Consider the following 24,404-nt stretch of genomic DNA (forward strand, 5'->3'; position numbering starts at 1 on the left):
GGAAGGAACATTAAAATGCTGCTTTTCAGTGGTTCAATAAAAAAAAAATCACTAACATATTAATATAACACCAATAGGAGAGACTCAGCTTTATGATGAGTACGCCTACATTTACTAACTAGCAGACCGCCTGGAAGTACCAACAGAGGTTTGTGTGTGTGGTCTACATTGTGCGTTTCATTGTCTTTCATCCTGTCTGCTCACCAAACCTCCTTCACAAAACAGCAGAATTATATAGAGTCAAGTCAACAGTGTTAAAGAGCGTTAAATATTATAGGAAATGTTTTCAACTGCAAGACTGGGCTCATACCTGAATTAAAACTTCTCATATAACCTTCTAGACACTCGTGTTTGCCTTGTGGCCAAATTGCAGCTGTCGGCCAAACTCTCTTCCTCTTCCACCTTCATTCATTCAAGGGCCGACTCCCTGCTGAGAGAGCCTAATAAGCAGAGCGGTGAGAGGAAGAAACATGTCATCAAGTCGTCAAACAGCCACAGGGGAGCTGCCAGTAAACACATTACTATGTGTGTGTAGGAGCCAGTTGAAATTTGAGTAGCATTTCCCAGAATTATTGAATAAATCACAGAAAAATATATTTAAAAATGGCAGTACACATCGTGTACCTCTGAATAAATGCTTATGACTATAAGTGAGGATAAATATGTTTAATGGATTCATCAGAGGCTGTTTCTTTTGGAGGAAATATTCAGATCCAACAACAAAATGTTAAAATACTGTAAAAGTGCAGATGTATCAGCAACAAAATGTACTTATCATATATATAAGTATCATACATATATAGTATAGTTTACTTGTTGATGCATTAATGTGTAAGCAGAATTTTAATTTTGGAGGTGAAGTAAATTTGAACTACTTTATATCACATTTGAGTAGTTTAACTTGTAGCAGATTTGTTTTCTTTGTATGTATAATGCTTATCTGCTAGTAACTTCAAATAAAACACAATATTTGCCTTTTGAAATGTAGTGAAAAACAATTTAAAAAGCACCAAAAATGAATACAAATAACTCAAAGCAGCACTGGAGTGGAGGTACTTCTTCTACCTCTACTGGCATGAAATAACAAAGCACATAACTTTTCCCACTCTAAAGTAAACCCAAGATGTTTCAGATCACCTTTGAAATGAGTGTTTGTGTTTATCAAGCAGGAACAGAAGGGAAGAAGAGTGTGGCGAGGCAGGGAGGCCAAAAGAAAAGGCCATTTGGCCTCGTGTGAAGATCCACACACCTATTTAACAGAGCGATGCACCACTGTGGGCATTTGTAGCAAAGCACAGCAGAGGGATCAGAACAGAAATAGAGGCAAGAAAGAGCAACAGAAGATTGATATCACGTGTCTGTGGAAGGAAACAGAGAAGGAGACAGCGAGAGTTGAAGAGTGAAATGTTACTTTGCAGCAGGTGAAGAGGACGAATTAAGGGACAAACACACACACACACAAGGAAAATGCTGAGCGTGGACATGTACCCCAGTCTGACTCTGGGACCACAGAGGATCGGAGACTGCTTCTACAGAGGTGAGTGTGTGTATACATGCATGTGAGTGTGAGAGATAGAAGTAGATATGATACACATGAAGAAATGTGTTTTAATGCTTTTAAAACAGTTTGTAATTTTAGGATAATGTAATGGATCAGAAGTTCCCCTTAATTGATTGGTTAAAAAGTGTCACTCTGCCTGTCATGCTCAGATTATGAGAAATCATTATAAATGTGTTCATTTTTTTTCTTTGGCCCACGGGCCCCAAGCCTCCTATTGGTCTATCTATAACCACAGGGGCAGTGCACATTTCTAAGATAAACTCAATCAAATATGTAATGTGCAAAACAACATATACTGATAATTTATCCTAAATATGAAGAAAAAAAAGTGTATACATAAACAATAAACAAAGGCAATCAACTGGATACAAATCTGAGTATAAGATCAGAATGAAACTGGTTAAAATTAGTTATATTTTAGAAAAGAGGCCATCTAAATCCAAAAATTTAAAGCAAATTATCAAAATACTAACAAATAAATTGAACATTAAAATAGAGGGATGAAATCCTCTCTGGCAGAAGAAACAAAGAAAACGTCACTAACAAACCATCTTATTTATAAAGAGGACTTGAGGGGCGCTGAGTTTGAAGGTGATCCATATAAATAGATGTTGTTCTCTTTGAGGAGATGTTTCTCAGTGCCACCTTTTCATCTGTGGGGGAGGACATGTTCTGTTCCTAGATACCTCAGAGAGGCCCCGGGATGTTTTGCTAAAGTCCATCTAAAGGGCTTTTTACATCACCTGCGATGTTCTGCAATATTTCAAGTGAATGTGTTTATAAGTTGTTCCTACATTTAATCACGGTTTTGTGTGTCCCCACAGACCGGCAGGCTCCGGCCCACATGCCGATGTACCCGCCTCCCGCCTGTGACGTGGCGGCCAAGGCCCTGCCCCCGAGGCTGCTGGCCCCTCCCCCTGTCCCCAACGAGCCCGCCACCAAGACCCCAAAAGATGACGTGAGGATGGAGCTGGAGAACGCGTCTCTATGGAAACAGTTCAGCTCGGTGGGGACGGAGATGATCATCACCAAGAAGGGCAGGTGAGAGGAGACTATATATGTCTATACCTTAACTTTTTAATCTTCCATATTAACCATTCAGTTAATTCTTCTTCTCTGCAACTTTTTCAAGCCTGTTTCTTACATTGTTTTTGCATTTTCCCACAATTCTCTCTTCATCTCTGCCCTCATCTGCCAAAAAGTGAGCTCACTCTTGTCCCCTCTCCGTCCTTCTCCTAGGCGGATGTTCCCCGGGCTGAGGTTGAAAGTCTCGGGCCTGAACCCGTCTCTCCGTTACATCCTCCTCCTGGACATCATCCCGGCAGACAACTCCCGCTACCGTTTCCAGGGCGGCGGTTGGCAGGCCGTTGGCGGTGCAGAGGCGAGGCTACCCGACCGAGTTTTCATCCACCCGGACTCACCGGCCACTGGGGCTCACTGGCAGAGCCGCACCATCTCGTTTCACTATGCCAAGCTCACCAACAACACACTTGACACACAGGGACATGTAAGCACAGAAATACAGTACCAAACGTTCACTGGCAGATTGTGTCTTTATGGTGCATTTTGAGTCAATTTCCTTTCTTTTCTTTGCAGATAATCTTACACTCGCTGCATCGCTACCAGCCCAGAATTCATGTGATTGAAGCCAGAGATGTGCTGAGGTGGGGTGGAGGTCAACACTCCTTTGTGTTCCCTGAGACCCAGTTTATCACAGTCACCGCCTACCAGAACAACAAGGTACCAAAATAATACATATATATAAACTAAGAAAGCCTGGCCACGAACACAAACAGAAGAGAAGATAAACCAACTGTACGCTTCTTCTTTGTTGTTTTCAGATCACAGAGCTGAAGATCAACTCCAACCCCTTCGCAAAAGGCTTCAGAGAGGAAGGCATGAACAGTAAAAAGTAATTCACAGAGAAACACACACATACAGATACATACACTTTTAATCGTTGCAAACATATGGAGGATCTAAACTAATTTTTTCTTCTCTGCAGACAAAGAGATGCAAGACAGAAGCGCAAAATGTCCACCGTGGCAGAAACCTTGGATATTGGTAAGCAGGATTAACAGACTTGCACCAGTTTAAGTCATGAGTTTGGACTTTATTTTGTCACTTCCTGTATCGCCATTTCCTAAAATGTCTCCATCTGTCCTTCTCAGTGAACTGTGATCCATGCGACTCTGCTGAGCTTCTGCCGCAGCCCATAACCACTACTACTACCAGCAGCACCACAGACCTGCAGGCCCTCGCTCTGGCCTCTCTGCCCCCGCTGCCTGATCCCTCCTGTGGTTACAGACCAGAGGAGGCCTCCTATCACGACACGCTGGTCCCAGAGCAGCAACTGGACCTCGGCCAGGCATTCATGGCATCCCAGATGACTGATATCGGCATCTCGATGGCCAATGGGATGCAGAGCACACCAGGAAGTGAGGTGGCCAATAGTATGATTGAAAGGTAGGTGTGCAGAAAGACAGGAATTTACTTTGTGTGATAATTAGTGGAGTTATATTTGTTACCTTTACTAACTGTAATAGCAAAACTGTTGACTAATTGTGTCTTTTCAACATTAAAATGAACGTATATACTTTTTCTCCTCCACAGATCGGACACTATCGGTGAACCAGCTTACGCCTCCACCTTCCCTGCCACTCAGCCCAACTCCTCCTCTTTCCCCTCTGCTGCCCTCTCTCAGTCCTCCTCCTTCTCCTCCCTCCCTGTCCCCAACTCTTCAGATGCATCCAACGCTCAGCCTCCCATCGACTATCCCTCCATTCTCGCCTCCTCCCCCGCGCTCTCCTCCCCCTCCAGCACCACACCCTCACTGCAGCAGACCTCCTTCACCTTCCCCACTCCGCCTCCTTCTAACTCCTCCTCGCCACAGCCACTTCTATCCTCCCCCCACTCTGCCGACACCTATCACACCATCCCAGAGATGATCAGCCCGCACACACCTGCAGACGCCTCTTTTTCTGCCCCGCCCTCCACGTGTCAGTCAGGTCTTCAGGGTCAGATATCAGCTCAGTCTCTGCTCGCCCAGCCGGGTGGAAATAATGCACCCAGTGATCAAAACTCAGCAGCATTTATTGATTCAAATATCCCTCTTGCTCCAGTTACCGCTCACCAAAACCAACCAGCTCCCATCATGCATTGCTCCCTCCCCTCTCACGCTGCTCCGACATCTTTTGCCTTCACCTCCGTCCCTCCACACATGCAAAATCTGTCTTTTCCAAATGTGCCTCCCAGCTCTGCCCACCCTGCCCTGCACCTCCCAAATCTGAGCCACCAAGCCCAGACTCCCTCCCTTGCTGCTGCCTTCCCTCACTCCTCCTTCACTCACCCATCATCCTCCCTTCCTCACCCTCCTTTCCAGCCCTCCTCTTGCTTGGCCTCTTCCTTCCAGCAGTCTGCATCCTCGTTGCCACCAGCAGCCCATCCTCAAAATCTGCCCAATCCCTCCACTTCCTCCTCCACCTGCTCTTCATACCCTTCAGTGGAAATAGGTGCCATCCCTCAATTCAATCACACCGCCCCCTACCGTCCGGAGATGGTACTGCACCACCCGTCTCTTCTCCCTCAGCTGGATCCATCACTTCCCTCCAATCTTCCCACCTCTAACCCTCCCCAATCGCTCTACCCTGCCTTTCCGTCCTACCCTCTCCGGCTTTGTCAGGACCCTCACTCGTCCCTCTCCATCCCATTCAGGCATCTGTACAGACAGCACCAGCATGGCCACGCCCACCCCCAGGGGTCTTACCTGGACATGAGCACAAGAGCTGTGTTTTAAAACACAGGAATGTTATTGTTGATAAAATGTTTTGGCTTGATAGCGCTTTTAGGTTGTTTTTTTTTAATCAATGTGTAGCATTAGTTCAAGTAGACCAATTGTACTTTGTGTGTTTGTGTTCCCAAGAAATTAGCTGAAGCAGATTTATGAAATTGAAGCAAATTTGTATATATAGTTGTGAAAGATGTTTTTTTTCAAATATCCATTCCAGTGTGAAAAATTAAAAAAAAAGAAGTCTTGTATTTAAGGATTTTGTCATTCATTTCTTTACTGAAACACTTAACATGCTAAAAAATTACTATACAGTAGAATATAAATGGGGTTCTTTGTTTTGCTAGCTAGGTATCTGGATTAGCCTACCTGGCAAAAAAACTAAAAACCTACATGTCTTCTGTTAAAGTAAAACAGTTTGACAGTTTGGCAAACGTGCTACTTCACTTTCTTCTCAAGTTAAATGAAAACATACAAATATAAACCTGATTAATGATTGATTTAATAAATAATGGGGAGTATTCCAACATTTTTTCCCTATATACTTTAATAATTATATATAACATATATGTATACAAATGAAAAATTAAATAAAAACTGTAAATACTGACCTGACCTTAATGACGTAATGAGAGGATTCTATGGTTGCTATGGACGCATATAAATATGAAACGACCCAATTTGCGTCCGCCATTTTAATTCTCAGCGAAAGACACCACCAACCCAGAGCAACCTCAAGAACCAGTGACTGACCCCAGTTGTCCCACCACCTTAACCATGGTTAAGGTAAGGATATTAACTTATAATTACTTAAAAGCCTTTAAAAAAAATTCAAGTTCAATATCTGCATCTTTCAAGCATGTTAGCTAACGTTATTGCTAGTTAACATTCATGCTAGCACTTAAGTGTGAATTATTCAATTTTCCATTCAAAAGACGGCCTAACCATTGAAAGGAAATAAAAACAACCCATCATGCATAATTTAAAAGTCTTTTAGAATTTTGAATTCAATATCTGCAGTGTCATAGCATGTTAGCTAACATTAATGTTAGCCATCAAGAGTGGCGTTTCAATACATGATTTTAGTGTAAACTCTTATTTAAGTGTGAATAATTCAAGTAACCATAAAAACATGAAAAGGACAGAATATTTTTTATTTTATTTATTAATCATCACAAATCTTTTAGAGTTTTTTTTTTTTTAATTCAATATCTCCCTTGTCATTTGGGCAATTAGTTTGCTCGCTAATGTCAATACTAGCAAACATTAATGTTAGCCTTTTAAAGATGGATGTTTGCATTAATGAAATTTGTGTAAACCTCTGTCACATTTTAGTTTTAATAATAACAAAAGTAATAATAATAATAACAAAGAGATAAAGTGCTGGTTTAAAACCTCTTACATTTTTTTAAAAGGATTTTTAATTAATAGTCTGGACTTATTGTAAAGCTGAAAAACTTAAAGATTTCACAGATTTAGTGTAAATTGCTACACTTTTGAGTAAATAACTTTGATTAAGAGAGAAATAACTGCAAACATAATCAATTGAACAAGTAAACTGACAGTGTTCACTTTTAATAAAATAATTTTGGGGTAACGTTTTATAAAATTTTGGGTACTGCACAGACATGCAGTTATTAGTTAAGACCTGAACTTGTCAGTGCAGCAGTTAATGGCAAATTATTATTAAACATAGTAATGGTCCTTTTCTCTGTAGCACATACTGTATAGTAACACAGTTAAAGAAAATATCAGGGCTAAAAACATCCGAGAGAATAAGAAATTGTTAGAACAGAAATAATTTGGTCCTACAGTTTGTTTTTTCTAAAACAGTCACTGTTTGATTTTACCTTTCACTTACCAGATGTTGGTCAAATTATCTAATTTTTATATTTTCTCATAATGTGGTAAATAAATAAATAACACTGTGGCAGCACATACACCAAAACCAGTGATGAAATGCAAAGCCCTCAGCTGTCCACCTCTGGCCAGCAGGTGGACCCTGTGCAGCCACAGGTGAGTTGGAGCCCTCATAAAGGTTTGCCTCAATGGCTTTGAAGGTTCCTGATTGACGATGAAAAGATGTATTTAAAATCTCAGTTAACTAGAGTTGCATTAAAGATACTGTGTGGTTATTGCTGTTGATGTCTATTATAACTGTGTGCAGAACTGAGAAATGCATTTTGCGGCCGCATTTTTCGTGGCAGCTGTTCACAATAAATGTTTTACACAATTTTAGTGAACAATTTGAAACTGTCTCAGTTTTTTAAGAAAATTCAAGAATGTGTGAAAACAACTGTCCTTAAAATGAAATGAGTGAATTTGTTCAAATTGCTTGGAATGAGCTAATGACATGAAATAAACTGGTAGAAGCAGCTTGTGAATATAAGTGAATATTTTTACCTCTAACATACGACCACATGCATACTGCACAGAACAATTCTGGAGATAGTTTTAAGTGACTATGACAAATGTAATGGAGTCTAACTGAGGAGGAGACTACACAAGCTGAGGGAGAATGGGTACATTACAAAAGTAACTTCTGCAATAGTTCTGCTATGTTCTAGCTTGATCATTTATTCATTCATTTCCCGCTGGTTTATCCCACTTGACCACAAAATCAGTGTGAAAGAGATTCAGTTGAGAAGTTTGACATAATTCCTTCATTCATCCTCTCTCCATCTCTCTCACAGGACAACAAGAGAAAGCGTGAGCAGGAGAGCAGCCCCGGGGAGCCTCGGCGAAATCGATCCCACTACAATGCCCAGCTAGAGAGGAGCTCTAGCCCTCAGCCGTCCACCTCTGCCCGGCAGGTGGACCCTGTGCAGCCACATGGGAGTTCCAGCCCTCAGCCGTCCACCTTTGCCCAGCGGGTGAACCTCACCCAGTCAGAGAGGAGCCCCAGACCCCAGCCATCAACCCCTGGCCCACAGCGTGGAGGGCAGGAAGGTGCCCAGCAGCCGGTGAGTAGTTGACCTTAAACACACTGCTGAAATGAAGACGCACTAAGAACTTTTTTTTGTGGAGGTTGATAGTAAGGATAGTCAGTCTTGAAAATAAAGGAAGGCAAGAATCCCAGTAGACATTTTTAGAGAAGATTGTTTGATCACAAGAAAGGTCATGTGGATGTACTTTTTTCCTTCAAGAAAATATGACTTCCACATCCTACCTCTGTCTCATTCTTGTAACTTACCTGTGTCCTCCCTGTTCCGTCTCTCTAACAGGGTCCAGAGAGGGAGAGGGAACAGCGGGCAAGCCGTCCCCCGATGCGTCTTGTTGTGGACGCTTCTGTGAGGATGGTGTTCAGCCGTCCCTTCCCTGCCATGCGCATCCCCAGCTGGGCTTCACCTGCTCTTCAGGCACAATCACAGGAGGCTATCAGGGCATGGTGGTACAGTACTCCTTACCATGCAGAGCTGTGAGACTCCGCTCAGGTAAAGGTGAGTGCCCAGCTGGACATCAGGTAAAGTATACTTTGTGGCAATTCCACCGCCACAGACAGACACACTTTTCCAAATCCTTCTCTTCGACTATCTACTTTCCTCCTTTTGAAAAAAAATTAAAAAAGAAAAGAAAATTGTATGTAGAAAAAATAGGGATAAGTGTAGGATATAGATATCTAATAAGCTTAGCATATAGATAAGTAGTAATAAGTTAAGATGTAGATACGGTAAGTAGTCATTAGTGTAAGATATTGATAAGTGATAGGTTTAAGTAAGTATAAGGCTCTTCTTCTTCTTCTTCTTCTTCTCATTTCCTCTTTTAAAAGACAACATAGAATTATTGATAAGTTTAGGATGTATATTAGAATTTATATTAGAAAATGTGTCATATGAGGAAAGAAAATATCAAAAATCCTTTATTATAGTGACTTTTTAAATATTTCCTTCCTCGTTCGACATGTTTTTTAATATTTGTAGCGCCTGGATAGACCTCCTTTAACTTCTGTATGGTTACTTGAATATCCTGAAATGTCCCTGACCCTTTAGTGTTGACAGTATCAATCATTAGTGTTTTCATGCCTAGTTGGTCAGCAGTGCCAGCATTGCAAAGATTTGAGTGGCCTGTGTGTGAAGTTAGAAGTTTATCAGTCTTTCAGTTCAGACATGAATGGCAGCAGGCAGCAGTTAATCATTTCCTCTCCCAACTGCTTCGTTTGGTCTTTTTGGGAAAATATGTTCAAACTCAGCCCCCCTCAAAGTATAGCTGACCTCTCCAGAGCGTCTGTTATGTGTCCTCTTCTCTCCCAGTGTAGAGTCAGCCAAGAAGCTATTTTTTTTTATCTGTAGTCCCTGAACAGATGCTACAAAGTCACTCTAAAATAAAAATAATAAAATATTAAAAAATACAAACCCTTTGAGATCACTTGTAAGCATGGAAAAATAATAAAAAAGCAAAGAGAATATCAATGAAAAAAAACCTCATAAAGGACACCAATATACTACACTACACTGTCATTGTCACAAAAGACAGTGTAGTGTAGTGTAGCCATAATTATAAATTTAATGCATATATTTGACCCACTTTGATTCTACTATCTGAATCCCTAATCACACCCTAGAATTGCCTTTTACTGACAAAATTCTGAGCTCTAAATGTCCATTTTGTTGAGATCAAACCGAGTGAACACTTGTGGGTTGATGCTAAGGGTCGACTTAATGTTTACTCAAATTTCCAAGTAGTCACTCATTAACCAGTGAGTAAGCCAAAAGATGATGGATTTTACGGAACAACACTCAAACCCTCAAATCGCACCTGCTGAGCTTTCCATCATTTCGGTCTTCAGAGTGTCACTTTCAGGAAGGAGGGTAAGATCTTCTAATTTCTTCTTTGTTTTTGCAATTTTAGTGTCAATTTCAGACACGTTTGTTGCTTTTGGGTCAGACACCTAATTCAAATTGTTGTTTGGATTTTTTTCAATTGATTGATCGTGGTCACTGTGTATTTGTTCCTCTCCTGCTCCTCGTCCAACAGGTTCTGACATGAGAGGACATCTGTCTCCCTGAGCTGACCACTCAGGCTCTGATGATGTCTCTCTGACACTCTGGATCATTGTATTTCTATAACACTTCAAATTGAAACTCCACCAACAAGATCAGCCTGTCACCTACAAACGCACACTTTTCTCGGGATGATGATGTGCTCTCGTTTGCGTCCTTCACTCCCTCCCCTCTTGTCGCTGAGGCTGCTGGGTACCACGGCCTCCAGGACGGTGGCCGTCAAGCAACCCGACCTTCTCTCAGCCACTCTGGCCTTCGAGGATCCCAGCGCCTTCAGGGTGAAGAGTTGGGCTGAGCTGCTCCGTGCTCTGGGCGTCTTCCGCCTCTGCTCCTTCCCTGTGCTGGTGAACAACTGTGGCAAGGTAGGACTTCAGTTTGTGATTATCTGGAGGAAGGTGACATGAAAAAGACTGACAGGTGAATTGAAGAAAGAATGAGTGTCACATGGACAGATAGATCTTAGATACACTGCTTCTGTGTCACCTCTTGTATCTCCCTCCTCCTCTGTCTGCTTCACCTTCTTCTTCTTGCAGTTGATGTCGATAGCCCGCACCCTCCTGGGGAGGAGGGGGTTCTCCTTGCTGTTGCGGCCCACTGTGTATGCCCAGTTTGTGGCCGGAGAGAACGAGGGTGAGATCTCTCAGTCCATGGAGAAGATGAGCCTGCTGGGACTGAGGCCTATGCTGGCAGTACCCATAGAAGAGGATCTGGGAGAAAGCACCGGGTATAACTCGGACTCCTTTTCACCATGTGTTTCAGTTTTAAATGAAGGCCAGGAAAAAATGTTGTTTCATTTTAGTTTTATTTATGTCTGATCCTGACTTGAGAATTCTGCAGCCATTGACCAGATTTTCTGAGGCTATGAGCTGCAAAATACATATTTTTCCTTATTTTCAGGCTTATAATTAAATTTTGCGTTACTACTAGAATAGGTCTACATGCTTTAGTGCTCAAAAAACACATCAGTTTCCTCATACTGCCCAGTGCTGCAGCATTGTATTCTTCCTCTGTCTGAAACGCTCTATTTTAACTAGATGTGGACTCGAGTCACTGTGTTGATGACTTACAACTTGGCTTGACAGAAAATAAACAGCTTAAGCCTCAATTTGGATTTGGAAGTTAAAGACTTGTGACTTGGGCCTTAAAGAGACCGAGCGTTTCAGACAGAGGGGGAATACAGAGCTGCAGCACTGGACAGTATGAGAAAACTGAGGTGGTTTTTGAGCACTAAAGCAAGTAAACCTATTGTAGAAGTAACCTAAAATAAAATGATGAACCGAAAATGAATAATGAACTTTGGATGTCAAACCAATGTTGATCAACGATGCAAATCTAGATGATTTCAAGTAGTTACATAGGTTTATTCTTTATGTTGCTTTTTGTCACCACCAGAGAGAAGAGATATGACGACAACATGGACGCCATGTTGGAATGTGTGCGAATGTCCCACAGCAACGCCTGGAGCAAAGACCCGATGATGCAGCTGAAGATCACAGCCCTGCTCAGCCCGGAGCTGTGTGTAAGGCAACATTTCACATCTCACAGTCACCATTCATAGTGTTTTGGGGAAATTATTAATATATTTCCGACGTTATTTTACAAGAAATGTAAAGAAACACATTTTAATCAACTTTCAAATGTGAAGTCATTGACATTTAATCTTTTGGGACACAACGCCATTTACTGGTATATTTTATGAATTGTCTCAGCATTTTGATGACAGGGAAAACCATTTGACTTATTTGAGAGTCATATGAGAACCTGACACACTGTTTGATGGACCTGAGCCAAACAGTGACTGAAGTTCAAATACGTGGGAAAAAAGATAAGAGTACATGTTGTAATGTTTGATGTGTCCACAGCTGCTTCATGTTCTCGGATGTCCTGCCCCTCCAATGTCTCCCAGTGTCTCTCTTTTGATTGAGTGTTGTGCCTTTCCCTCTCACTGACGAGTCTGTGCTGCTTGTATTAAGGTGAAACTCACAACCCTCATCGCACAACAACCGTACGACCTGAATCTCCTTGTCAGAGCTATGAATGGAGAGGTACGACCACAGTACACCAAAATAACCCTTTTTTGTCAGACTTGTTTTGTTTTTCCCAGTTCAGATACACATTTGCATTGTTGAGTCATGTAAACAAAATGTGAAATGATATCTGATCTTTCAGCCAATCAGCTTCCCTGGTTTAGATGAAAGTGAAGTTGCCCATTTCCTCTGTGGCCTGCAGAGACTCAACAAAATAGCAGAGGTACAGATGTGACTGCAACAAAGTGATTTTACTTTGTAATTATTAATTACTACTTCTCATCTTAAAGGTGCACTATTTGTTTTTTATTTATATTAATGCTTAACCAACTTAATAATCAATCTCTCTTCTTTTTCATGACTGAATGAACAAACTGACCTTAAAGGACAGCACAATTTCATACTGTTTTACTTAGTTTATATTTGGCGGACCCTGCCACCTTTCTAGCTTCAAACAGCGTTCTGAGGACCGTATTTTCCTCTGAGAACAGCTTGTTTATTCAGTTATGGAAATAATGAGTTTGTATTATTTGCATATCAATATTGTAAATATGACCTTTCTGAGTTTATGAATTTCTTTTCCAAAACTACATAGTGCCCCTTTAAACCCTTGAAATATTGTAACTATTTATCATTAAGCTCAACTCAAACCGATTGTATACTTTCAGGCAAGTGTGAGCAAAGTCCGAGTCCTGGTTGATGCAGAGTACACCTACATGAACCCTGCCCTCTCTCTTGTCACCATGGCGATGATGAAGAAGTTTAACAAAGATGGCGCCTGGATTTGGAACACATATCAGTGTTACCTGAAGGCAAATATCTGCGATATCAAAACATTACTTTTAATTGCACTGACCTCTGTAGTTAACAGTTAGTTGACTGTCTTCCAGGAGTCCAGGTCTCTCCTGTTAGAAGCTCTGCAGCTGGCCAAGACTGAGGGTTTCTGTCTGGGGGTGAAGCTGGTGAGAGGAGCCTACATGGACAAAGAGAGTAAGCTGGCAGAGAAAGAGGGGCGTGTGGACCCCATCCACCAGTGCTGGGAGGACACCAATGTCAGGTGGATAGGAGTTCACGGCCAGACAAAGACAAAAACATAAACTACCATAAAACTGAATTTAGCACTCAGCTGCATGGATTAATGCTAAAAAACCTTTTTATCTGGATTCAAATCAAATGAATTAGTTTATGATGGAATGAAGGCTGCTTCACTTCTTGACAGTGAACCCAACACATTTCGTCTACTTGCTTGTGTTTGTGCAGTTATAACGGCTCGCTGGATGTGATGCTGGACCACATATCCCAGAAACCTGAGCGCTACAGGATCATAGTGGCCTCTCACAACGAGGAGTCAGTGAGACACGCTGCCAAACGGTTAGTGAAATGTGAGAGCGATATTTTTACACAGGACCACTATAATCAGTGAAATATTTGTCTCCCTAGTTTGATTTTACCTTCACTAGAATGTCACTCGATAAGGGGTATGATGGCTCCCAACCATTTTGGCTTGTGGCCCCTTAAAATAAAACAATGTGTACCAGTTTTACAAATTTTTGACTTATTTTTCAAAATAATTTACAGTCCTAAAACAGTCAAATTATTTACTAATTTTCAGGAAATCAAATCATAAGCAGAACTTTTTAGAGTTTTCTGCTTCCTTCCTCTGTTAGCGGGGAATCCACTGAATTAGCATCAAAATATGGTTCTGCTTACAGATGTTAGGGATGTAATACATGTGAAAAAAACTGCATAAAGCCTGTACCCAATATGATAAATCTGATCAAGTTATGCCACTTGGGTCAGTGTCGGTTGAAAATGAAAGTGGCTCAAAGCTAAATTAACTTCTATCTATTACTATCATAAAACACCCTAATCTCCAACAGAGCTGTTGGCAGTCAAGTTAGATTTTGGACAATGAAAGCACCAGAAATGAACAAGCGAGATAAATGCAGAATAAAATCTGGTGCTGCTGCATCACTTTCAGTCATTAATTTTTAAAAAACAGCCATATCTAGCATAAAGGCCCAGACACACCAAGACTACAAAATGGCAACTCTGGAAGGGGAAATTATCCACCCAAATGTTCTGCAAAGTTAAACATGGGGAACTGCCATGCAAATTAATGTTACTGACCAATATCAAACTGTCTTGGTCTTACCAGTGCTGACCTTTGTGGGGAGAGCAGGAGAGTCCAAAATAGAGGAATCTACTGTAGCTTATTAACTATTTTGCAGAATTCACTTTTATGAAACCTGTTGGGAGTAAAATCTGTCCCACAGCGCACGTCAAGCTTTGACATGGAACAAGTCAAATATCTCTGGTTCTGTTGCTGGTTTTGATCTTCTATTAAAAGCTGTCTGACAATCTCATCATAGGAGTGCAATACTAGATCAGTGGAGTACTTTTCTAAATCCTCAGATTTATGTTGCAACTGCTGATGGGGGTCTTGAGTCGTAGGCTTTTTTACTGTTGCCATTTATGATGTAGCTATTGTGTGTTTGATCTCCAGGATGGAAGAACTGGGGATCGACAAGGATGGAGGCTCAGTGTGTTTCGGCCAGTTGCTGGGCATGTGTGATCACGTCTCCCTCACTCTTGGTGAGCTGTGCCTTCTTTACATTTTCTGCTGAAGGTCCTGTTCAACAACGTTGTGCTTGAACAGATTGTGCACAAAGCTGAATTTAGCAAATATTTGGTATCATTTGACATAAATCGCATATTCGCCTGAACTGGTTTGTGATCCTAAGCGAAAATTCATAAATTTATCATTTTTCATCACCCATCTTTGCCTTTAGACTGATTTATATGCAGTCTTGATGATTAATATGTTCACATTTTGCCTCTCTCCTCCTTCCTCAAGCTAAAGAAGGTTATGCCGTATACAAGTCAGTGCCTTACGGCTCGGTGGACGACACACTCCCCTACCTGGTGCGTCGGGCTCAGGAGAATCGCACCGTGCTGCAGGGAATCCGCAAAGAGAGGGACCTACTGAGGAAAGAGTTCTTCAGGAGACTGAGACTGAGGAAAGGCAGCTCATAGGCCACCGGCACAGAGGGAAAACAGAGAAGAGGGACCAGTGTAAACTCTGATGTATGGGCTCAATCAGGACATGGTGTTGAATAAGGAAGCCACACGGGAATGGACGGCCAACTGCATGAAAGCAAATTGATTGATACTTTTCAAAAAATTTTTTGTATTTTGTAATATCCAGAGAGCTTATATGAAGGCCTACTGTATTAAATTAATCTTGAAAGTTAATAGGTAGAGCAGGTTTCATCCAAGTGACTGTTTGATAAACTGAACAATGAGCGACTGAACTACTGAGAACAATAAATGCAGCAATTGATGATGAAGTTGTGACATTTTTGCTGCTGTACATTAAACTATCGATATATTTGACTTTTGTAAATGTACAGAATACTTATTTACATTTTGGCCTGCTGGTCGAGTGAAACAAGACTTAAACATGATTAAACAGCAACTAAGACGTTACATAGGTGACACACTCAGTCTGATGTTTTGCTGGTTACTCTTTGCCATTGTATGCCACAATCTGTGGAAAATCCAACACAACCCTCTGTAGACGCCCCCAGTATAAAATAATAATGTTAATGACTTTCACTGATATGAATGTGGAGTTCAGTGTGGAGGAGGAGCCAAGAAGAAAACACAGAAACACACTTTATTAGTTTACTATTGTTTATTTGATAAGTCAACAAAACTTGACATGTCTGTCACCCGACTGTACTGCCACAAGCCAGCCACACTGCAGTGCCATTAGTAAACACCTTTCTATTAGCAATAATAACCTTAAAACTTCACTTTATCCAAACAAATTGGCCATACTTAAATACCACACTGTGCAGTTGCAGTGAGAGGCTGTGGTAACTTTCAGCTGATTCAGGGTCAGTGAAAAGCAGTTTTGAGTCAAATGAAGGAGAAGAGCAAACAGCCAAGTGTCGAGCACAGAAACTCAGGTTGTTGTTATGGAATGAAGACTAGTTCAGGGGGAGAGACTGAAATCCACACGTTTCAAGCTCAGTAGTTGTTTTGGTTTTGATTTCTGTAGCCGCCTCGCTGGTAGCCCCCCTTGTTCTGCTGGTAGCCACCTTTCTGATCTGTGAACATGCAAAGAGGAAAACATGGTCAAAACAATGTAGTTCAGAACACCTGTAAACACTCGTACAACACTACGAACACACTGACTCCGTTAGAGCATGACCTGCCCTTTATCCTTAATCTGACATTTTAATGCATTACAAGTTAGTCACTGATTAAATGACACAAAACACTCAGTCAGCAACATTGTTATAATACAATGAAAAAATAAGACGACAACAGCCTCTGCAGAAGATCAGAGGCATGTTGGCTTGAAGAGGTCACCATGTGTTCCTTTGTATCCAAGCCCAACTTCAGCATGTCTTAACTTGCCTCTCTGGTAGCCCCCCTTGTTCTGCTGGTAGCCACCTTTCTGATCTGTAATGCAAAGAACAAGCAGATATTGTTTATTACCGAGCACTATTCAACCTTCAGTAGCAATAGAGATGTTGATGGAAGTCTACAAGATATAGCATTCACAGTCAATAACTTTAAGGTGACTTGCAGTCATTGACAGCAGGTTACAGTGAAGTGTGTTCCCTAAACTCACCTCTGTTGAAGTAGCCTCCATAGACGCCCTGTTTGAGGTCGAAGACGCGCTCGTTGTTCTCAACCAGGCTGCCCAGCTTCTCAGCCAGCTGCAGGGCCATGTTCTGCAGGGAGGTGGGCTCTGTGCGGTGCATCACCACCGTCTGTGTGGGCTGGTCGAGTGATGCCTGTTGGGAGGTACATTTGTAGATGTAAAGACGCAGCAAAAATACCACAAAAGGATATCGTGCTGCATCCACACTGACAGAAACTTACCATCAGCTCCTCGTTGATGATCATCTTGCTGATGATGCTGTGAACCATGGGGATCTCCAACTCAAACATCTCAGATAGTGTCTGCATGCTGGAGGACAAACACAAAAATTGTAAGAACATTTTTATCTCAGTGGTTTGCTTGAAGGGTAACTCCACCAATTGTACACATTAACCACTATTTCTGGTGTAAGTGGATGCAGACTGGTCGACACAAACCAGCTTCAGTTGTGACTCACCTGATGGAGTCGTACACACTGCTGTAGGTAAACAGATAGGTCCTCAGTGACTCCTCTTGGATCTTCCTATAAAAAGGAAACAATGAGAAAATTCATAAAAATGAAATCACGCAGGGCAACAAAATTAATTCTTAATTGTAAATAATACCTGAATTGCCTGACTGAATCATGGCATGGATATAAAGCAAACTTAGTTTTAATTCCTGAAATCATTCTTAATCAAAACAGCTACTTGATAAGACTGAACGATGAACGGTTTATACCAACCTGACAAGCATCTCTCGTACTCGCTGTGTCTCAGGAAACAGGTCCCAGACCTTACTGTTCATCTTCTCATTGATGATGAATGAGTGGCAGGTACGCCAGTCTCCCATCTTCATGGCCTTGCTGGCTGCCACCACGTGCTCCCTCATGCTCTCTGGGGGTCCTGGAGGACAGACGGAGAGCAACAGTTATTCTCTCTGGTTTCTATGAGGAGTAAACATCCTGCTGTAAACAGCTGAGGGGACATGTTGCGTACCTAGCAGTGGCTGTCTCTCTCCCACCCTGAGCTGGTGGTGGAACTGCTTGCTGATCATCCTGCGGCGGGCGTCGAACTCGTGGGCGGCCATGTAGGGGATTTCCAGCAGCATGGCTGACACCAGGTACACACACTCCAGCAGCTCCAGGTTGATGTGCATGTGGAATGGCACCTGCGAGGGAGACCAAAGCAACATCATCAGATTTCTCTACTACCTGACATCATCCTAATGCGCTGAAGACAATAATTTTCATTACGTGCTCCAAAAGTGCTCTAACTGCTGCATCACGAACACAACTGAAAAAGTAATTTCATGACACTCTATCCATTCGCTGTTAAGATATATCCCAGAGACGGGGTATCTGTCTCTGGGATATATCTTAACAGCGAATGGATAGAGTGTCATGAAATTACTTTTTCACCACCCAAATGTAAAAGTAATTGACACTTACTTGTCTTCTCTTTTCAATCTTCTCCTGTTCAGCGTTCCTCTCCTGCATGTTCCTCATGAGCAAACCCTGTCCCAGGAGCTCCTTGGCGCGGCCAGAAGACTGGATGTCCAACAGGGCGTTGTGGGCGTCTTTAATCATGCCCTGCCTGAAGGCACAGATGCCAAGCTGGACCATGGTTCTGTTGTACAGGATCTACATGAAAGACAAAACAGGTACTTAGCTTTCACTCAGGGTTCATTGTTGTTCTTTTGTGTAGCTTTGTGTGTGCCTGCCTGCCTACCTGTACGGGCGGGTCAGCGTGCTGGATGTTGTCCTGCAGGTGGCTCATCAGCATCAGGTCGCGGGCCTGGTACCAACGGGAGTGCAGGGCGTGGTGGTAGATGTGGCAGAGGATAGCGCAGGTACGGATACGGTCGGTGCGATCCTTGGCGTAGATGAATTTGCAGAGGCGGTCCATGATGACGGCGCTGTCCTCCCCCTCGCTCTCCTCCTGGTCCTGCTCGGACTAAACGGCAGACAGAGAGACACGACACGTATTCATATAAACGTCCAGATGTGCTTCCACTTCACACCCTACTACTTGTGTTTGTCATGCTGAAGATCAGTTGTACTACTCCTTTTCTCTTCTCACCTTGGACTCTCCCTGGAGGCCCAGGCTGCGGCGGTGGGCCTTGTAGTCAAACTTGTAGTAGGTGTGCATGATTCTGCGCAGGTAGATGCGGCAAATCTCCTCTGTGCTGCCCTTGGTCTCCATGTAGTCGAGCAGTCGGTCAATGATGCCACACACGTGTCCTTCGTCTTTCAGATTGTCGACATATTCTGGAGGAAGAGTGGAAAAGAGACTGATGAGCTACTACGAATGATACAGCAACACTAACACTATGATTTACATTCACATCTAAAATTAAAAACTCAATGAGAAATAAGTCTCACCTTGGGAGTGGGGATCGGTGTTCTGCATGATCTTGGTAAACTCTTCATCCATCCTCTCTACCAATGTTAAGATGCATCCACGCACCCTGTATGGCTGACAAACGCACACAATAAAGCAATAAATACTTAATCAATGCCATCCTCTATCTGCGGTTACAAGATACAACCACAAACAATGCAGACTGTACAGAAGGTTCATTTCCGTGTAAGCTAAAAATGATGCTGCTTCCATAATTTACAGCACAAATGATACATATACAGAAACAAAGACATTGTTGGAGGGATTCGGTTTTGAGATGTTACACCCTCAAACAGACCCGAAAATGAAAGGAGGATACCTGGTCATTGTTGCTCAGACTCTCACTGTCCTCTGCGATGTTCTCCCCGATGAAGATGTTGTTGTTTTCAAAGAGGATGTTCAACAGCTCGTCTATACAGTCCAGGCACTTTTTCCACATGTCAGGCTGAAGGAAAACAAGATCATTCAGATGTTATTATTAATTTCAATGGGTGTGTTATACCAATATATAAATATGTTTACTTCAAATCAATTAGATGAATTTTTCAAATCTTTACCAGGTATAAAACCTGAATTTAATGTTACATTGTAACACGGCTCCTACCTTCATGAAGGCCGCCAGGTTGGGGTTGTAGTCGTACAGGGAGGCGATGATGTTGAATTTAATCTTGACACTGATACCTTGGCCCAAGTTATTTTCATTAGCGATGTTAGCCAGAGCGTGGAGCAGTTCAATCTGTGCAGCCCTGTCAGAGGGAGGAAAAAGGAAGGCTGCTATGAATATCTAAAACACTACACACTGTATCTTTGAATACAAAATACAATAAATAATAAAACATAGAAGGGAATCGCTGATGTTCATCACTAGATATAAATGGTGTTTGTATTACTAATAATACTTAGTGTATATTTAGAAATAAAACAATTTCTTGCAAGGAACAGCAATTAAATGTAAAATAATGTATTTAGTGAGTGTAAATAGGAGATATTATTTACATGTATGTTTAATAAGTTATCTATGTTGGTGTTTCTTTAGTATGAATAATATATGTGGCAGTATTTTCTATGAAGCAGAGCTTTAATGTATGATGTGGTGTTACCTGTCTGTGCCCTTTTTGCCTCTCGCTTGCAGGATCTCATTCAGCTTCTTCACCACCACTGGTACGTTGATCTCTGTACCTTTGGCAAACATCTTGGGCTTTTCCTGATAGACAGAATTCACCACATGACAAGATTAATATTGACATTATTTGTTGATCCACATTATGTGGTTGTTTCAAATATGGAGTGTAAAATCTATTGTTCTGTCTCGTTCCACTAAATCTAAAAACGTTTTTAACAAAATATTTTTTTACCTTGACCATTGGGGCACCTCCCTTCACCTTCTCCCAGCCTCCTTCAACCTCCTCTCCTCCCTCCTCCTCAGCCTCCTCCTCCAGACGCTCCTTCTTCTTGGTCTTTTTCTTCTTCAGCACTTTTTTGTCACTCTTCTCCGACTCCTGGTTCCTGAGGACAGACGCAGAGTGTTTGTTGGTAAGTCTACACAACACTTATTTGACTTACTGCTAGGGCTGAAATTTGGTATTCTTTTCATTGTTACTTCATCTGACAATTATTCATTTTCATTCAACAGTTTGGCCTGTAAAATATCAAAGATTATGTAAAAAATGATGCCAACAAACGTATTATTTTTTACGACAGTAAAAAAAAACTCCAGTGTGTTGAAGCAAGAAAACAAAAGCAAAATTCTTTATTTGAGAGGCTACTTGAATTATCAAAACTGTGAATGATTAATTTCTGTCAAAGCATGTGTCACATTTTGCCTTGTGCTGCTCCGTCACATTTCGTTTACATCGCTCAAAATTTACGAACATTTTCTGATGTAAATCAAAAACTAAGATGAGGAGATGACTCACTTCTTGAGGAAGACCACGGCCAGGGATGCACCCTGCCCATCTCCATCATCTGAGCTCTCACTGCCACTGTCGACGCTGTCTGAGCCCCAGTCTCCATCATCATCTTCGTCATCACTAGAAGAGGACTCATCCTATCACAGGGAGAGAAAGCCCAGCACATTAGCACAAGGTTGTTTGTTGTTGTTGTTGTTGTTGTTGTTCGTTGTTATACAATGTGCTGGCCTCTTACCCCGGATCCTTTGGCAGACTTGAGGAACTTGCTGGCGTCTCCGGAAGCCTCTGGCTTTTTCTTTAAGAAGGCCTTGGCTGACACTCCGTCTTCTCCTGCCTCTCCCTCGCTGTCAGAAGACGAGCCTTGTAGGACAAAAAAAAGGATGGATTTCAGAGTTGACCTGTGATCTTACTAGCATCGATTTGTCTGTAATGCTTGCAACAGAGTTTAGCACAAAATGAAAACCTGCTACCTGGTAAATACTGACAAAACATTATTAATTCTGCAGATCCTATCCAATTCTACAGTATCCTCAGATATGGAAACATAAAGCTCACCAGAATCCCCTGGCTCCTTCTCCTCCTCTTCATCTGCGGACTCCTGTGGGTTCTAACAGAGACACAGAAGACATTTAGGTTTTAGTTTTACCTCTCTCAACCAGTCAAGTTTCTGTATGTTTTAAAGCACAGAAGAAATAAGATAAAGTGTCCTAACTTACCTCCTTGTATGCAGCTATTTCTGTTTCATAGTCTCTGTTGTACTTGCGGATCTTCTGACGGAGCGTACTGAGGGCTTTTGCATTGTTCTTGTTCATCTTCTTCTTGCCCTCTTTGTCCTCCCAAAGCTAGAAGAGTATAATGTTAATCATTTCAACCAAAACTGGAAATACAGACTTTGACCAAAGTTAATATACTTCCTTATCTGCAGGGAATATTAACTTATAAACTTTAATAACAAGGTTGGTATTTTTCAGAGTTGCGGTTTAATTGTAGTCTACTGACCTGGTTCAGGTAGTCCTCCAGGTCGGCTAGCAGACGAATGTAGAAAGGTGGAACACCCTCTTTGTCCACGATATTCTTGCTTTTGAGGAACGCTCGACATAGCTGTTCAAACTCCTCCAGACATTTGGCCATGTCACGAATCTTCATTGCATTGCGGATAGTCTTGATGAGGTTGGTCAACTCCTCGAACCTAACATTTAAGAATGAAAGCATTGAAAACAAAACTGATAAGTGAGTCTGCAAAAAAAAAAGAAAAAAAGACAAGACCAAAAAAAGGGGCCACACCAACCTTTTGTCTTTGGCGCTGCGCACCACTCTCTTAGTATCCTCCTCATCGTCACTAAGAAGCAGCGACCTGTGAATACAATAAGGATGTGTGAGATTATGACAAAAAGTGGAATTTGAGTCCCAATGATAGGTTTTATTATAAGTTGCACTGACTGCTTGAAAGTCGTCCCGGGTGCTTTAGGGGCGATCTCATCGGCGGATGAGGACTCCTCTGACTCGCTGTCAGACCCGGTGGCAAAGAAACGAGACATCGCTGAAAGAAGATGTCAATCTGCAAGGACAAAATGAAACATGTGAGGAATGATATTTAAGAGATTGCAGCATCTGTCTACATCAGTGCTATATGAAATGTGAACATTTTTGCTTCCTATTATTTATAAAGTGTGAATGAAAACTATTCTTTTAATAATTAAATCTAATTGTGATGCTTCTGAAGGCGAGACTAAGATGTTAATAAAGGTTGTTCACTTCCACTTTACTGTTGAAGTTACTGCTGCTCAATAAAGCTGTCAATTATCAAAAAACATTTTCATAGTCTTGCTTTTAAGTGTCTGTAACATGTTATTCTTTTCACTGTTCTTTATCCATTTATCTGTCTACTTCCTCTCATGTGGTGCCTTATTGTCGTTATTTATGCTTTTAAAAAAAACAAATGTATTGCCTTTGAGTGATTTGCCTTTTACTTGTATTTGTTCCTTCTCCTAGTCTGTAATAAGACTGATTCAGTGTGAATCAAGATGTTGTTATTACAACACAATACAGCTGACACACAACTGGGGAAATAAAATACTGTTCTAAGAGGGATAATGGAGTATGGCTGTTTTATGTATAAATCATCCCAATGGCGTTTATCGGTGGTATGATACCAGTAAACGGAGTTCAATAAAAGTTTCGTCAAGCTACATGTTATTTGGCTAGCTAACGTAAGCTAAAACACTGTCGCTGCCCAGCAATCACACAATAAGGGACGAGTGTTTGCTTGGGTTAGCTCAACATGCGACGGCCTTGACAGACTATGAAGACTTTGACAGCTAACGCAAACATTGTTTAAAGGTTAATTTAGCACAGCATATAACGGTTGACATGCTCTCAGTATTTGATGGTGGTCCATACAAAAATCAACGGGGCGACGTAGAGACGCTAGTAAAGTTAGCAACTGGCGTAATGTTACGTACGTGCTATGCTAACAGCATCTAGCTTTGACAGATGGATTGCAAGTGAAGTCAAACTGAGAACCAAACTGTAGCGTTGGAAGCAACTGGCGTAACAAATCACACAAATTATATTTTTTTTTACAAAATTCACATACTGTAAAGATATATCACCGCCTTGTAAGCAAGCTAACGCTGATCCATATGTGACATACTAACGTGGCGCGGGGTTGTTGCTAAGCTAACGCTAGCACCAGGCCTCCCCGCATGCGTCGCCGGCAAATACACTTCACGAATACGACCAATATCCTCTCATAGTTCAGTCAAATATCGGCACAGACTCACCTACGTCCTCGTGAAAGTTATCCTGTGGTGTGTCTGTCTGCTTTGAATCGTTATAATATCCAGTTTTGCAGAGCAGCGGCCACAAATAAAGGTGTGCGACAGCCTTGCCGGGCACTGGCGTCAGGAAAGGAAGTGCGCTGCAGAGCCACAAATCATAGGGATGGTCCGCAGAGCGCTACTCACAACAGCGACGAGATATGTCGCCACCTAGTGGTTGAAAACCTTAATAGCATCCACCTGTTCTTGGAGCTCATAATAAAGACAGATTTTTCTAACA

The 24,404-nt window shown here is 41.8% G+C and overlaps 4 protein-coding genes across 5 annotated transcripts; 3 read left to right on the top strand and 1 right to left on the bottom strand.

The window, feature by feature from the left end:
• The first annotated feature begins 1,178 nt into the window (after nt 1-1,178).
• tbx6 (T-box transcription factor 6) lies at nt 1,179-5,500 on the top strand. Its single transcript, XM_084341607.1, has 8 exons — nt 1,179-1,537; nt 2,386-2,602; nt 2,801-3,068; nt 3,158-3,301; nt 3,403-3,473; nt 3,567-3,625; nt 3,733-4,027; nt 4,175-5,500. Exons 1-8 carry the CDS (start codon nt 1,468-1,470, stop codon nt 5,355-5,357), a joined length of 2,307 nt encoding a protein of 768 aa, XP_084197733.1. The 5' UTR covers nt 1,179-1,467; the 3' UTR covers nt 5,358-5,500.
• A 505-nt stretch (nt 5,501-6,005) lies between these two features.
• LOC311250017 (uncharacterized protein) lies at nt 6,006-8,786 on the top strand. Its single transcript, XM_084341507.1, has 3 exons — nt 6,006-6,134; nt 8,042-8,311; nt 8,573-8,786. The coding sequence occupies exons 1-3, from the start codon at nt 6,126-6,128 to the stop codon at nt 8,768-8,770; spliced, it is 477 nt and encodes a 158-aa protein (XP_084197633.1). The 5' UTR covers nt 6,006-6,125; the 3' UTR covers nt 8,771-8,786.
• Nucleotides 8,787-10,479: 1,693 nt separating this feature from the next.
• Nucleotides 10,480-15,771, top strand: prodh2 (proline dehydrogenase 2; the record flags this gene model as incomplete). Its single annotated transcript, XM_084341506.1, has 10 exons — nt 10,480-10,710; nt 10,882-11,072; nt 11,741-11,867; nt 12,322-12,393; nt 12,518-12,598; nt 13,044-13,187; nt 13,266-13,432; nt 13,636-13,746; nt 14,882-14,970; nt 15,233-15,771. 10 exons carry the CDS (start codon nt 10,480-10,482, stop codon nt 15,409-15,411), a joined length of 1,392 nt encoding a protein of 463 aa, XP_084197632.1. The 3' UTR covers nt 15,412-15,771.
• A 282-nt stretch (nt 15,772-16,053) lies between these two features.
• Nucleotides 16,054-24,275, bottom strand: eif3c (eukaryotic translation initiation factor 3, subunit C). Of its 2 annotated transcripts, none has more exons than XM_084341505.1 (23): nt 24,128-24,275; nt 22,785-22,902; nt 22,633-22,698; nt 22,344-22,533; nt 22,061-22,186; nt 21,900-21,951; nt 21,580-21,704; nt 21,351-21,481; nt 20,790-20,940; nt 20,535-20,638; nt 20,039-20,180; nt 19,754-19,879; nt 19,416-19,509; nt 19,114-19,301; nt 18,763-18,987; nt 18,483-18,674; nt 18,031-18,202; nt 17,778-17,937; nt 17,511-17,576; nt 17,275-17,362; nt 17,021-17,186; nt 16,804-16,848; nt 16,054-16,490 (listed from the first exon to the last, which is right to left on the bottom strand). In XM_084341505.1, the coding sequence occupies exons 2-23, from the start codon at nt 22,880-22,882 to the stop codon at nt 16,411-16,413; spliced, it is 2,787 nt and encodes a 928-aa protein (XP_084197631.1). In that variant the 5' UTR covers nt 22,883-22,902; nt 24,128-24,275; the 3' UTR covers nt 16,054-16,410. The 2 variants fall into 2 exon arrangements, with proteins under 2 accessions (XP_084197631.1, XP_084197630.1); XM_084341504.1 differs by having other exon boundaries at nt 16,756-16,848.
• Nucleotides 24,276-24,404: the final 129 nt, after the last annotated feature.

The sequence above is a fragment of the Pagrus pagrus genome (assembly GCF_965226575.1).
Source record: "Pagrus pagrus genome assembly, chromosome: 21".
Lineage (NCBI taxonomy): Eukaryota > Metazoa > Chordata > Actinopteri > Spariformes > Sparidae > Pagrus > Pagrus pagrus.

Coding starts and splice junctions, on each gene's coding strand:
- tbx6 (XM_084341607.1), top strand. CDS start 1,468: ATGCTGAGCGTGGACATGTACCCCAGTCTGACTCTGGGACCACAGAGG. Junction 1,538..2,385: donor CGGAGACTGCTTCTACAGAG/GTGAGTGTGTGT, acceptor GTGTCCCCACAG/ACCGGCAGGCTCCGGCCCAC. Junction 3,626..3,732: donor GGCAGAAACCTTGGATATTG/GTAAGCAGGATT, acceptor TGTCCTTCTCAG/TGAACTGTGATCCATGCGAC.
- LOC311250017 (XM_084341507.1), top strand. Junction 8,312..8,572: donor AGGAAGGTGCCCAGCAGCCG/GTGAGTAGTTGA, acceptor TCTCTCTAACAG/GGTCCAGAGAGGGAGAGGGA.
- eif3c (XM_084341504.1), bottom strand. CDS start 22,882: ATGTCTCGTTTCTTTGCCACCGGGTCTGACAGCGAGTCAGAGGAGTCC. Junction 19,302..19,415: donor CACCGATCCCCACTCCCAAG/GTGAGACTTATT, acceptor CTCTTCCTCCAG/AATATGTCGACAATCTGAAA. Junction 17,577..17,777: donor GTACGAGAGATGCTTGTCAG/GTTGGTATAAAC, acceptor TCCTTTTTATAG/GAAGATCCAAGAGGAGTCAC.